Consider the following 15,819-nt stretch of genomic DNA (forward strand, 5'->3'; position numbering starts at 1 on the left):
GCATTTATTTCATATTTACATGTCGATTTCAGATCTGACACTGCCTGTGCTATTATAACTCATTAAAAAAAAAGGGAAAAAAAGTTTTTCTCCTCTGGTGAAAAGCTGGAGGTTAGCATGCTCATCTTTATCACACATTAAAGTGAATAACTGAGTTATAATTACATCCAGATTACCTGTGTCATCGACAAGAAATGATATCGATCAGTCAGCCATATCCCGGTCAATAACCATCTCTGAGACTGAGGCGCCCACATGTGTTGATTTTTCATAATGCAAAAGCTACACGTGTACTTTGTAGGCCTACACTATCTTCTGCTTGTCTGTATCTTATTCTTAACCAAAGACTGTTCTACCACGGTTACGGTTATATATAAATCCTCATGGACGCTATTCATGTGAATAATTAAAGCCAGGCTTGGAAAAAATAAACCTCATCCCTAGTTTTGAATGAACAGTGTTTACAAAACACTGACGTTTTCCCTGTAGCCACAAATCGAAGAGGAAGATACATGTGACAACATATGGTAATTAATTACCTTACATGCAGTGACGATCTCGTTTGATTTGTATGGAGTTACATTTGTAACCAAACAAAATAATAATATTTGGGATATGTCGGGGCCAGCTGCATGGCCCAAAATGATGGGTTACAGCAGGTGTAATGCAGGTAATCAGCAGTACGTTGCCAGATTTAGCCAGAGAAACACGTGCCCTGCAGTTCTATGTAGATATATTTTCAAAAAAATAGCACAAAATATTTCCAAATAGTCCCCCCGGCATTTATTTCACAAAATCGACTTTGACCATGGTTAAAAAGAACCAGGCAGATTTTTATATGTTATAAGAGTTTTATTTATTTTGTCTTAAACCCCACTGATTTCGAAAACAGAAATTAAAGTGGGCGTACTTTTTTCGGCAATAGTACGGAGCCTCGGAGTGACCATTGAGAGAAAGAATATATATTAAATTGAGTTAAGTTACAGGCGTTCAAGTTAACTTAATAACTTAGCTTAACTTAGTTAGTTAATATTACTAACTGAGGCTACTGAGAGGCGAGCGCTCAAGTTACTTTGAGCGCTTAAGTTAATAATATTTTTTTCCTCTCTCTCAATGGCCACTCCGGGGCTCCGTGTAGATTTGAAGTGTCCATTTGAAGTGTCCGGCTGTCCGCCCCCTTTTCTCAGACCAGGTGCAGTGGTAAATTAATGAAAATGGCTAACTCCAAACAGCCCCAAAGATAGTTGTCGGGCAAGGTTTCAGCTGATGACCAATGACATCTATTATAAATGTCTATTATGAAATTTAAGTAAAATATTTTGTCACATAAAATATATACAGTATCTGAACAAAACTTAGTGAAGATACTTATAGATAGATATCTTTATTATCCCACGGGGGAAATCAGTCGCCCAAAGGCGTGCACAGCAGTTAAGGTTACAACATACAAGTAAGAATAAAGATTAAAGAAAGTACTGTAGTATACAGAAGAAACAAGGCAGAGGGAAAAAGCAAGGTGCATCAATAAACAATAAAATAATAATAATAAATAATAAACAGTGCAAACAAGGATAAACAAAAACAGGTATAGTCGATCAGTGCGTCATAATAAAGTGTATCACTGCGTCTCATCATAGGAAAAACAAGACAAATAAAGTGCAAAGACAAACAAAAAAGTGTCCATTAGTCAGTGCAAGAAAGCGTGAGAAACCAGGTTATGCTTTGATTGTCTTAGCCAAGCGGCCGTTGTGCCGTCTCTGACAGACAGACAGACAGACAGACAGACAGACAGACATTCTTATAGACGGATAGACTCCATGCCTTCCTAAATATTTCTAATTTTTGTCCTGGGGACCTGGGGGTCCACAGACCCCACTTTGAAAACCACTGCCTTAGGCTACAATAATCTGAATATAAACAACATCAAGGATAACACAGACAAAGTGCTGTCAGTAGTACAGAATATTTACACAAAAGAACAGCTTTTACATTGTTAATGTACATTATTTTTGTTGATGGAATGATGCTGTATATATAATGGTGGTTTGGTGCAGTGTTGATTTGCATGAAGTGCATGAAGTTCAAGATAACATTTAATCATATTCAAATACATGAAGAATTGATTTGCATTCTTATCCACAGTGTATTTACATGCATGTGTTGAGTATAAACAGGTAAAAGAAAAAGGTTAAACTAAAAAAAAGTAAAGTAAAAAAGTAACTCACTGTGTACATGATAACAAAATATGATGGTCAAATGTGGGTGCCATTTTCAAGATTTGCAAAAGTGGATAGTCTAAGACCAGTCCTGACAAGGTGTTCTGACATTGTTGTTCAGTGAATTTCAATGGCAAGTGGGCCTTTCATTGAGAAGCCAAGGAAAAATGACACTTCAGAGCCTTCAGCTCGTCCACTCAGCTGGCTTCTGAACAGAGGACTGACATCTATCTTTAGATCTGGGATACAGGTGTCTGCCACCAGCATGTTGCCATGCACTCTGCCCGTTGCTCTGTAAAGGAGGTCCTGCACTTGCCTCTCCCTCCAGATTTTGCCATTGTCCCACAGCGAGGCAGTTTGGTCCTGGCCAACCTTGACACATCTCTGGATTTCCCTGAGGTGGATCAGCCCCTCGTAACCTTGTTTCTTCCCCAGGAAGAAATGGACAACAGGATCCTTACCATTGTACATCTCCTTCAGCATCGCATGATATGAGGTTCTCATTTGTGATACATATGATCTCAGATTTTTACACTCTGCAGGCTTTGGCAAGTGATGCTTCTGTGGCCACAAAAGTGCAACTGCAATGAAGTGCAATGGCAAGTTATCACTTAATGGAATCTGTCCATGAAGAACTTGGCAAAGAAAATGAAGAAGATGCTGGTATGGCAGAAGTGCTTGTGATTCAGATTTGATGCAACTTAACACAACATTGGCATAGATAACGTTGACCTGCTCCTTCACACACACAGGGGATGCATTTCTCAGAACATGTTCATATGTTCTGACAATCTTTTCAATCATTTCAGGTGGGGTACTATTGACGAGCAAACTCAAAATCCCAGTGAAAGTATCAGCTCTCCTCTTCTCCAGGAACTGCCTGTGTTGGTGAACCTGCAGCATGAGGTCCATAGTTTTGTTTTTCAGCAGTTCTGAGGAATCTGTCCTGCAGAAAAGATCAGCATATTTTTTGAAGCATCTGAAAAGCTCCCTTTGCACAATCTGATCACGGCCATCCTTTATAGCAAACCTGGAGCCCAAGTTGACAAAGAAATTGTCAAGAAGATCAAAACATGTCTTCATCCTGAACCTGAGGTCGTAAAGAAAGCCCTCAAACTCTTTGAGAATCCAGTAGTAGGCTTTGTGTTTATTGCGCCTGCGATCGCATGTCTCCATGTCCTGAATAGTAATATCATTAGAGAACACTCTTGCCATTACATCATGACGGACATCTTCAAAAGAAAATATGGGTGTCTTTTCTAGCATCTCAATGACGATTACATCAACCTGAATTTCTCCAAGACACCCTGAAAAATTGAAAGGGCACGAATCTGTCTTCCTCTGTAACCGCTGCACAGACTCCTTTTTCGCAAGGTCATGTGTTTCCTTGAAGGCATCTGTTGCTGCCTGGCCCATTTTGAGATATGTTTTCATCTTTTCAGGTGTAATAGGAATCTCTTTGTCAGATGCAATTGCACTCTTCAACTTGTGCTTGATAACTTGTGCAGATGTGTCTGCAATATATGAGCTATCTCTTGAATGATCTTTTGCAGTCCGTGCCCAATCCTCCGCCTCTTTGAAATCCTTTTTCTTCAGGTAATAGTACCTCGATAGTAACTGAGCAATGATGGCATCTTTTTGAAATCTTTTAGATGCATTCAGCAGAACCATCTCTTCCAACCCAGGAGTTTCCTTTTCAATATCATGAATTAGTGGAGAGAAACGAGACATCTCTTCCTCAACTGAATGAGGTCTCTTCACCAGCATGACGTGAACATCCTGCATGAGTCGGTCTTTGCCTTGTGTGCAATCATAAAGCTTGTCTGTGGTGAGCAGTAGATTGATAATCTCAGCCTTATGTATGTTGTATTTTGTTGTAAGCTCCTGCAAACAATGCAGAGCAATACTTGCGTGGATCATCTTCACAGCCTTGTACACAACGTTGTCTTCAACTGAAATGATATTAATCAGAGTGGAAAACTTCCCAAATCCATCTTCAGTTCTGACAGATCCACAATAAGGCTTGGGCTGAAGTCCAAGGAACTCTTCACAGAGAGAGACAGAGAGTGATGCACCCTTGCGGTATTTGCTCATCAGAACTAAAACAGCAATAAGCTGTGCAGGCTTCTGATTAATGCTAAAACCTTTGAGGGTGTTTCGAGCCACACCTTGAACATATTCTTGAGAAAAGTTCTTTTTCATGATCATGAACCCATAGAAGGTTTCAGCATTTTTGTGGGTTTTTTCAATTTCCTTGAGTTTTTGCTCAAACTGTTGCTGCTCTGTTTCAGAGAGATTGTTGCCAATGAACACCTTCTCATCAGTTGATTCAGACTGTTCCTCTGCTCTCATGCAGTTTAGTATAATTACCAGTGGGGATCTGGCCTGGATGTCTTTCTTAATGCATGCTTCTTCAACAAGCTGCTGCAATTGAAATACTTTGTCCATTTCCTCAAAGTCATCAATCATTAACAGGACAGGGATCCGAGGTAACTGCTCCCCATGGTCATACGTCAGAAGGCTGACAATGTGGGCGGCAGCTTCAGCCAAGTCAGCCTTGCTGTCTTTTAAAACAGCACATCGGTAGTCATCTTTTAGAGCCCAGAGTATGTGCATGGCCAATGTTGTTCCGCCACATCCAGGCACGTGCATGAGACTGAAGGACACGCAAGCTTTTGACAAGGAACGCAAACTTGGTATGATCGTTTTAATGATTAAGTCAAACTGGTCTCGTCTGATAAATGGCATAGATCCAGGCTGCTCAGAGAAAAAGAAGTTCCACCATTCCGCCTTTTCACCTCTGTAGAAGTTTTCTTCTTTGAGGACCTGGTCCACGGTTCCGCCCTCACACTGGTTTACACACAGGATATCTAAAGTGTTCAGAGTGCGCTCTGCTTTCTTTTCCAAAAGCACTTTGCTGCCTCCGCCACAGGCCAGGAAACGATTTGCTCTGCGGTTTTTTGAAAAAAGACTAAGAATGGTACCACTGACTTCTGAAAAACTGAGCTCACAGATGCACCTTCCAGAAATATTGATTCCACAGCGAGCTTCAACCAGGTCCTTCCAGCAGTTGGAATCATTTTCATTTTCACAGATGCAAAGGATTTGCTCTGCACCTCTGAGTTCCTGCCAGAAGATGCTGAAGGTCTCTACAAGAGGGTCCATCTTCTCGCTTACAGTGGACAAGAGTAGAAAAACGACAAGGAATCTCTTTTGTGTAAGTATATCCTTCCGACACAAGAATGAAATTACATCTCGAACTGAGGCTCCCTTGTCCATCAACCAGTCTTCTGTGTCTGATGGTGGCTCATCATTTAAACCTCCATTGCATAACACCCAGCTGGTGTTTCTTGTCAATTTCAACTTGCATGCAATGTCTTCAACAGCTTCTGTGATTTTATATTGTCCTGGGAAATGGACGTTTACTGCCATCTGCTCATCAAAGTACTTCTGCAGCCCATGTTTTGCTGATTCAGGATCAAAGTCCAAAACAGCTGTTGGGTTCAGTTCCTGAAGGAATGCAAGTGATTCCAACTGGATTGGATGTGATTTGTTTGTTACTATCACATACTGTTCAAAGTGTGACTTATCTAGGGAGCCAGTCCCACCTGTTATCATCTGGCTCAATCTGGAGCCATGGAAACTGGTTTGAACCATTTTGAGGTGTTCCTCCTCTGCTTGATTTCTGAGTTGCGATAGCTGTGCCACACTGTGAACAAATTGGTCGTACTCTACCATGGGTTTTGCAAAGGATGTTGGTGCAAGGAGATCTCTACTGCTGCTTCCGTCACGGACAAAGAACTGTTTCTGTTTCATTTCAACATTGCCTGTGTCCTTAACTTTGGTCTTCCTCTTTGCCGTCCTGGTATCCAGACTGAAAACATGGTAGATGTCCTCTTTACAGATACTGTAGTTAGGTACAATGTCCACTTCTATCACGCACTTATAAGACGACGTCATGTTCTGATTGAGAACCTCCACAAAACGGGGAGGCTTGATGCACCTTGATGCAGTGGTCTTGTGTTTATGCTCAAAGTGGCCCTCAATGCTATGTTTCAAGGCATTTGCAAATGCCTCTTTGTCACTGACAGTCACTCCCAACACCTGACCATGTTCAAACTCAGGCTTGTCTCCTACACCAAAATGGATGGTTCCATTGGTTCGACTGTTCATGCACGCTGCTGCAAACCTAATCACCTCAAAAGTAAACTTGTTTAATTTGCTTTCCTCTGTGGTATGGACGTAAGCTTTGTACTCGTGACAGGGTTGGATGAGGTCTGTGGCACCTGATTCTATAATATCAAGAACGCTGTTCTCTATGTACCTACATGTGTCATGGTATCTCTGAAAAGGGTATGGCTTGCATGGTCTACCAGTCTGGCTTCCAGAGCCTGATGCCTGCTCTTTCCTCAACTTCAAAAGCTCATCTCTGGCACGAATGATCAGCTTTGTAGGGCCAAAGGTTATACCCAACTCTTTAAAATCAGACTGTTCTAAAAGTAAAAGACTATATCCATTAATGTCCTGCTGAAGTAAAATGTCTGCAAATTCAGCATCAATGCCAGCCTCCTTGAGAGCCCAATTTCTGACTTGATGTTTACTCCAATCCTTGATGTCAGCCGACAGATTCTCCTCTTCACTCTAAAACAAAAGGTTTCATCTCACTTAATCCAAATTATGGAATAGTATTGTTTTAAGTTGATGTTAGTGATAAAAAGCAGTGTGACATTTTACTTTCATTACATTTCACACTTCTGAGGTCATGTTGACACTACTCTGGCTTTTGTGTTCCAAATTAAATTAAATTGCTTGATTAAATATTTAGACATTTTATATTAACATGTTCACATAACTTCAAACTCCATGTTAACCATGTTTGACTCGTTGAAATCTACTAATCAAATGATTCCCAAGCGCGGCGCACGCTGCAGCTCACCGCTCCTTGGCTGCGGCTCGCCGCTCCAAGAGATGGGTCAAATGCGGAGAACAAATTTCACTGCGGTAACGTGTGACAAATCGTATGACTTTGACTTTGAAAACACGTTCCTGCTTCTGATGACTGAGATTGCCATAATGCACGCCATTCATTTTTCAATGACCTTTTTTCATTCCCCCTCTCCCAATTTAAAAAAACAAATTGTTAGCATGGAATTTGAAGTTGAATTAACACTATAAACCTCCTCAAACCCACCAAGACGAAGGCGTGTCAGATCAAATTAATATAAACATAATGAATCAAGCAACTAAACTGTCTGATGTGCTGACATTAAAATGACCCCAGTTGTGCTTTAAAGAGAAATAACCCTTTAACCATTATTATAGTATAGCTCCAGTATGTAGAATTATTGCCTCAATACAGTATATCAGTAAGTATCAAATTAATATTCAAAACTAAATAAAAAACTATCTGTAGAAAAGTTAAACCATCCCTGAGAAATCATCACTATATGTAACATTTTCATGAATAAAATGTTGCCCAATATACTGGTTGTATTTTGGCTCCTGCTCTATTAAGACATTTAGATCGGGTCAAAGGTCTTAGACACAGATCTGACACAAGTTTTGACTTGCACAGGAAACTGAGTTGAAATAACCTTCCTCTTCTAACCCGGGATAGAAGAGGAAAGTTAAATGCAGCTTTAAATCATAATGCGGTAATGTACCTTTATTGCGTATTGATTCTCCATTATTTCCTCCATCCACTCACATCAATTGGATCATATCAAAGCTGAAAATACAAAAAGAAGAATTTTTCTTTTTTTAATGATGTTTTGGAATTTCTGCCACCATCAAGAGCACCAAGGTTAGAATACATTAGGGGCTGACCTCAAGTAGATTTGGGGGCTGAGCGGTGAAGGGACATATATTTTAGATTAAATGTGGTCACATCTAGGGCACTCCAAATACCTGATTTTTGTTTTACAACATTATACGACTACTGCTAACATTTCATTCAATTTAAAATGACAGTTTTTAATAATATAGAGCACCGAAGTCTGACGTCACTTTCAGTAGAGGGCGCCAATACACAGGTTCATGTATTTTTTATTTGCATTGTAATCCCCATAGGGCGATCACCCCGGCGATCACCCCCGGCGATCACCCCGGCCTTTTCACTCATATGGATATGAAGCATCGACTGAAGGTGGAAATGTACAAATATACCCAAAGAGTAACAAAATAAGCGTTATAAACGAGTCAAACAACCCAGAGACTACATTTCCGGGTAGGTGGGGTTGCTGCATCTGCCCGTCGCACAACAGAAACTGAATGTTAATTAAGTTTATTTTTATTTTATTGATATTTAATGTTTCGTGGTTAGTACGAGTCGAGTCACCACCAGCTGAGCTTACGTCAACAAGGAATCTCAGGAACGCAATGTGTTGACAGCTGGGCGTGACGTATATTAGCAGCGGCATTGCCTTCATATGTAGTTTCAAGGCTTTTGCGGCCACATTAATTCCATTTTCTTCAGAAACTGGCTGTATCAAATATGAATGGACATCATTAACGACGCACAGCCACTCCCCTGACAGAAAGGCCGGGGTGGTCGGCAGTGTTGGGCATCGTTACTTTCTAAAGTAACGTCGTTAGGTTACTGGATTACTGCCCATGAAAATAATCCCTTACCGTTACAGATTACCTTCTGAGAAAAGTAACAAGTTAGATTATTTTCCGTTATTTTCCGTTACCAGACAATTAAAACCCATTTTTAATGCTTGCGCAGGTAGGCTATTAGGCTACTGCCTACCGTCATTGCGCCGCATTATTACGGCCCTAATTAACTCTATGGTTAAAAACGAGAATGATACACACCATGAACTGACCATAGACAATATCCCCTTTACAGCTCTCTCTTTATTAACGAATATAATTCGCCACAATCGCCAGTCTATACACGTAGGACTGGACAGAAAGGCTGTTGCGCTGCGCTCCAACCAGCCAACAGCGCACATGATGCCCTCTCCACGGCGCGCACCGCGGCGCATGAACAACACCACCACCACCACCGTGGACCGACGTATGAACTAGATAGTTTATAAGAAATGGCACGGCGGCCATCCTTGCAGGCAGTGACAGACAGTAACGGAATGAGAATCCTGTAACCTGTTATTTTGGGGGGGGCATTGATGATGAATGTTACTATTAAACTTAAACAATTCATTAAACTAGTACTCACCTAATGACGCAGCCACGGAGGATCTACCATGTATAACGTAATTCCAAAGTGTTTAGCCTACATTGTTTAAGTCAAAGACGCATGCGGTTTTTACTTTGGCTTAAAGCATGTTGTTATTATTATTCCGCATAGAGTATATTCCACCACCACCACCGGCACTGTCATAGTAGCTGGCTACAACCGAAACAACTTCCTCTTCCTCTTCAAAATAAAAGCTACTTGTAACAATACTTTTATTTCTTAAGTGAACTTACAGGATGTAGTAGACGCAGGATGTATAGTAGGCTATACTATGCGCTGCGCATTGGGGCTTGGGAAGATAAATCACACAGATATGAAGGCAGGAGAAATAGACTCCGGGCAGTCGGGGCTTTATTATTTTTAAATCTTGCACACAAAATGAACAGGGACACATTATAGTAACGGGACTACTGTTTTGGAAAAGTAACTAAGTAACTAACTACTAAATTGCAAAACTAACTAGTTAGTTTATTCCGTTACCAATAAAAGTAGTCCCTTACATAACGCCGTTATTAATAGCGCCGTTACACCCAACACTGGTGGTCGGTTTATTTTTCAAACACAGTTCTTATATGAAGCGACCTAAAATCCCCCTATGGAGACTACAATGCAAATAAAAAGTACATGAACCTGGGGACTGACGCCCTCTACTGACAGTGACGTCAGGACTTCGGTGCTCTATTACAAAGTGGAAAAATACATGCAGGACAATAATATAAAATCAAATAATTGTCTTAACATTCTTATATTGATTCATGTACAAGATCACATTGTGTAGATTATGATGCACCATTCAGTGTGAATTGTGACTTTGTATTAACTTGACAGACTACAATGCTACGTAGCATCCTTTGCTTACCTCACTTATAAAAGTCATATTTACTGGAATCATAACGTTTTTAAATTTCCACTGCAATGGAAGATTTTTTTCCATAGTCTAACTGACCCTCAGACTTGCCTCAGAAATGTAAAAAAATGCTCTTAATTAAAATGTTGTCAAGTGGCCATGATATAAGTGCAACGACACACTCCAAGCTGTCCTCACCTTTGCCTCATACAGAGGGCAGCTTGTCATGCATTAAAAATAAAACATAAACGCACAGAAACCTAATTATATGGTTAGTCAGTAGTTTGAAAAGTTTTGTTGTTCCTTTCTGCAACAAGCAATACTGTTTGTATTTATTTGCAAGAGAGCTAGCTAACCACAGTAGACAATTATGTAAGGTGTAATGTTGTATGTTAGCTGCATATACATTTATTCAAATTATACCTTAACTTCCTTGTGCACTGAACTGGCATAGTAGCTGTGTCATCTTGTCTCAAACGTAGATATTAAGCAAACCTGAAAGGAATCAAATTCTATTAATATGATAATATCAAAATGTATCAACAGAAATTGTCTTCTAAACATTGTGATGCATGTGATGTAAGCTACAGTACACTGCCTATGCATCCAATGACTATTAAGCTTTTTAAGCATACTTATTTACATTATAATCAACTTATAACACTGAAAACCATAATACTGTTTGTAAGAGAGGTAGCTTAGCCACAGTAGACAAAAATACATCTGTAATGGTGTATGTTAACTGCATACAATGTTATTCAAATTGTACCTTTGATTGGTTGAGATTGGATACTATAGTTAACCAGTTTAGTAACAGTATATGTAGTACAGTCAAAGGTTATGCTAAAAGGGTAACACAAAAAGCCCCAGGGGGCTTGTTTCCATTGTGGTCCATTATACTCAATTCATCAGTAGGCCTAATACATACAAATGCAATACAATAGAATACAATAGATATTGGTAGAAAACTCAGTAGCATAAAAAGGTATATTTACAGAGGAAGGAGGGGCCGGAGACAGAGGATGCTACTAACTACCAATGTGTTCAAAGGGGTTAAACTGTGCTCAATTGTATTTTGAGGTCAGCCATTCCTTTAGGTTATTTTGAGACAACCAGGTATAGTCTGGTGACCACCGGAGAGACGGGTGACAGCCGGAATGTAGACGGCACCCGGGTGAGCAGTATGGGTTAGCGCCCCAGCCTGTGTCCTCCGTGAGGAGGAAGCCCAACAAACCCTCGTGAGGCCTTTAAGAGGGCCATTCAAGCCGAAAGCCTTCTTGCTCGGGTGGAGTCTGCTGAACCATTGCGTCTTAGGAATCCACCACTCCTGAATGAAGTGTGTGGTGCTGGGACTCTGGTGCAACGCACAGGTCCTGGGCCTGGTGAGAGCAGGAGTGGACCTGGTGAGACGTAGGAGGGGCCCGGATAGGAGTCAACCCACAGAGCCTAGTCCTTCCATGCGCCAGAAGCATACCTCCCAGCCCTGGCAGAGTAGTTCTGGAGTAGTTCCAACGGATTGTGTGGCCTTGGTCTTTCCCTAATGGGACTGATCGAGGGTAGCTACTGGGACTTAAGTCGGGAATGGTCACCCCGGCTGGGTCGCCTGAGTGAGGGGTATGATGTTCGCGAGACCATAAACTCTGATGACCTTGGGATACATCACTGAGGATACATCCCAGGTGCATCCATGCGATGTTTTTTGTTATTATTGAGTTTGGGTAGGGATATCGATTTCTAAGGGGTGGACAATATAAATGGCCCAGCGGCACAGATGTTTTGAACCGTCAGTGGCTCACAACATCAGCCTGATGGCCTAAAAGTCTAATATCTCCCCCAAGTCATAGGGAATTACCTTTGGCTTAGTTAGTGGTTAAGATGTTGGCTTTCCACGCGGGAGACTCTCGGGCGTTAATTAGGTTGACTTTCAGTTTCATAATCACCTTTGATGACATTCTTATTATTTATTTTACTGGAAAGTTTATTACCCAAAAATACCACCTGAAATAGCTTACCTCTTCTTTGTTTGTGATTATGTCACCAACTCTGACTGTAAAGCCTTACGGTCCTTGTCCACTGAGCTGGCATAGTGGTTGTGTCATCTTTTCCCAAAAGTAGATGAGCAAACCTGAAAGAGAAGTATAACAATGAATCAACAGTAATTGTCTTCTAAACCTTGCTTTATAAACATAATTCCTACATTATAATCAACTTGTAGGCCTAATACTGTAGAATTAGTTATAAGAACTAATAATGCTTTATAACAATCTATAAAGCATTGTATAGTATAAATTCATTTTAATAATCTTAACACTGTATAATAAATTACAGTTACAAACACTCAATCATAACATATTATAAAGCCTGCCCTAAATAATGACTTATAAGGTCAAATATATTATTGGTCACTCACATACATTTTCTTTTAGCCAGGAACATTGTTTTATTATAATCATAGTGGTAAAGCATCATAATAATTATATAATGCTTCATATTATTTATTTTCACTGTTATAATGCATTAGCCTACTTTTGTGTGTGTACTTCAAGCTTGTACATGTGCTATTTTGAACATTTAAAAATAAATCTTGGAAGTGTTACGCATATAAATCATTTGTAGACACAGCCTCAGGTCTTAATGGGTTACTGGGGGTATGGAACGCAGAAATCACGCATGGGGCGTGAACTATATCAGTGTCAAAGAGACTGAAGCAATAACCAGTAGTAGAGCCGAGTAGGACTATTACTATTAACCAGTGTTGCAGACTCTATTTTTGTTTTTCTTCAACTATCAATGTCACACTGATTGTTTCAACATTTCAAGCACTGTTGGCCTATTACTTCGCATTTTATAGCCTACAGCCCTACATCAAGACAAATCCACTCTGGATGATGTCAGCCACCCACTGCACAGCACTTTATTCTCAGAGTCAGAAGGTTTTTTAGCACAGGCAGGGGGGGGGGTGGTCACCACTCACCATAGGCTTATAAAGTTATAGGCTATCTGTTACATTAGTGTTTTTCTTTTCTATGTGCTAACTGCGTTATTCTTTAACTTATTATAACTTATACCTTTTTACTGCTGCATTTTTTGCCCTGAAACATGACTGTCATGATTATCATGACCCATTTAACCATATAATGCATTTGGATGGCATAAATCTGCAAATTCAGTGTCTTGAATGAGATGTGCTGTGAGTTTGCATATCTGCTATTTTCCAGCATAGGACCGTTGCAGTATAAACAAGTATAAACAAGGCTTTAGGATTTATAAGTCGTTTTTAGAATCCTCCTCCTCAGCAGCATATCCACGGATATCCCAAGGTTATCCAAATTGATTGATTGATTGAAATATTTATTAACAGTTTGGAGAATTACAGTACATTTCAAGCACAAACTCAATACAAAGACTGTTAACTGTGAGTGGACGACCCAATTAAGCGTTACACTTGTTTACAACAGGGTCCACCATGTTCAATTCATCAAAACATTTAGAGACGTACAAATAGACACTTAAATATATTATGCCGTGCATATCCACGACATGCCTATTCCCACTATAGGCTGAGGAAGAAATGCCACTTGACAGTTTTCAAATCAGCCTCATGGTGGCGCTACAACAGGCCAAGTTGCGTCTCACACACGCACACACACACACACACACACACACACACACACACACACACACACACACACAAAATAAAAAATAGAATGCAGTAGCCGCTACTGCATTCTATTTTTTTTTTTTTTTTTTTTTACAGATGTAGGCAGCAGCATAGTTCATTTTTATACTGGAGTTTGGAGCTGTTGAACAAAACAAAATTATTTCTGGATTAATAAAGTACCTATGTAGTATCTATCTATCTATCTATCTATCTATCTATCTATCTATCTATCTACCTACCTCAAACTAATCTAATCGCATCATGTTTCGCCAATGTTTTTGATGAATAAAATATAGCCCAATATAGCCTATTCAATAAACTTTTGTAAAACAAAACAACAACAAAAGTTAAATCTAATCAAATCCTTATCGCATGTCAAACTGTCAGATAGTGTAGCTACTGTAATGTATAGCCTAGGTTAGGTTTCTTTATCACCTTCTCCTGGAGAGTGCTTTGACATTTAGGAGAAGAAACGGACGGACTCCAGGACATGTTATAATGATAAACATGTCATTACATTCCCTGGCTACATTTTTAAAAAGAAAGAAAAGAATGGTAAATTAGCTACTTACTATTTTATTCAGGGAGAGTCGTTCGGAATTCTTGCGATCGATGCAGGACTTTGCAGAGGAGGATGCTGAATGCTGACTGCTGAGTGATCACTTAGTTCCACTTCCAGCTTTGAGGTCGTTTCACAGGAAAACGAAACTTAGAGGAGTGGAAAGTTCTAGAAGATTCTCGAATGTTTTCCACACCCCCCTCTATCAAAACACAATAAAAATGTGGGAGATTTTCAGCAGTGGGAGGCGTGTCTGCATGGTGGACGGCAACACATTTTGGTAGTTATGGAAATCAATGCAGACTGCAGTGTAGAGCCTCGGCCAGTAAGCAAAGTTACCATGTTTACCCAGGTTGACTAAGCTCAATAACTTGTTTACAGCCAGACCCTGCTCATAGAACATTTCATGGTAGGGCCGGGTTCAATGCCTTGCTCAAGGGCACTTCAGCGGTGGTAATCAGTAGGCTAGACAAACAGAATAAACACTATCTTTGAATTAATTAATGCATTTGATTTGCTGGAGTGGGTGGGCTGTTCAGCACTTTTTCTATTTAGCCTATATTATTATTTATGATTATTATTATTTGGCTGTTAATATTTTTCAAATATTATAGCTACAACGGAAGATAACTCACACACGCACGAGAACGTGACCTATCTGACCGTTCCTTGTCGACTTAGCCCTGAAACATGACTGTCATGAGCGTTGTGAACCATGGCTATTGTCGACTATAACCTTGGCTTAACAGAGGAAGAGAGAGTATATGACCTCTGTGTAGACTATGGCTACAACACTCATTAAATGCTTAATTTTATTTTTATTTTATTAAACTGATATAGACATTTTCACACAATAATCTAAATAAAATGTTCTGTTGTAGTGCTTGTGAATACCAACTTTAATAGCTGACAGAAAGAAAGAAAAAAAAAAACAGGAAATAAACATAGGGCAGTGTTGCCTAGCAACAGAGTTCCACTGACAAGGTAATAGGCTAGTAGTTCTAGGGCACAAAATCAGTTTAAAACTTTAACCCTATTTTTGCTTCAGCTGTTAAAAAAATTGCAGATTTACAAAATCACAACGCGTCTCATATTGCTTGCTACTGTTGAATGTATCTAATAAATTTTCTGATATGTACTGAGTGAATATTTTAACAACACAAATACTGTATGGTGGTGGTGGTGGTGGTGGTGGTGGGGGGGGGGGGGGGGGTGATGGGAGTGTGGCCAAATACATACAATGTACGTATGTGTGTGATATAGCCTAATTATATTAACGCTGTGATCTTGTAGGCTAAAAACATTGAAATGCTTTCATTGTTTTAATGGTCTTAT

At 39.9% G+C, this 15,819-nt stretch overlaps 1 protein-coding gene across 1 annotated transcript; it reads right to left on the bottom strand.

The window, feature by feature from the left end:
* Positions 1-1,397: 1,397 nt before the first annotated feature.
* LOC310867406 (sterile alpha motif domain-containing protein 9-like) lies at positions 1,398-14,526 on the bottom strand. Its single transcript, XM_083777486.1, has 5 exons — positions 14,498-14,526; positions 12,277-12,389; positions 10,688-10,759; positions 7,880-7,944; positions 1,398-6,857 (listed from the first exon to the last, which is right to left on the bottom strand). The coding sequence occupies exons 4-5, from the start codon at positions 7,913-7,915 to the stop codon at positions 2,334-2,336; spliced, it is 4,560 nt and encodes a 1,519-aa protein (XP_083633612.1). The 5' UTR covers positions 7,916-7,944; positions 10,688-10,759; positions 12,277-12,389; positions 14,498-14,526; the 3' UTR covers positions 1,398-2,333.
* Between the last annotated feature and the right edge of the window lie 1,293 nt (positions 14,527-15,819).

The sequence above is a fragment of the Protomyctophum parallelum genome (assembly GCF_964188405.1).
Source record: "Protomyctophum parallelum genome assembly, chromosome: 11".
NCBI lineage: Eukaryota > Metazoa > Chordata > Actinopteri > Myctophiformes > Myctophidae > Protomyctophum > Protomyctophum parallelum.

What these genes read in the sequence shown, in the direction of transcription:
- LOC310867406 (XM_083777486.1), bottom strand. Translation starts at nt 7,915, where the DNA reads ATGGAGGAAATAATGGAGAATCAATACGCAATAAAG. An exon ending in AGAATCAATACGCAATAAAG is followed by an intron (nt 6,858 to 7,879) that starts GTACATTACCGC and finishes CTTTTGTTTTAG; the next exon opens with AGTGAAGAGGAGAATCTGTC.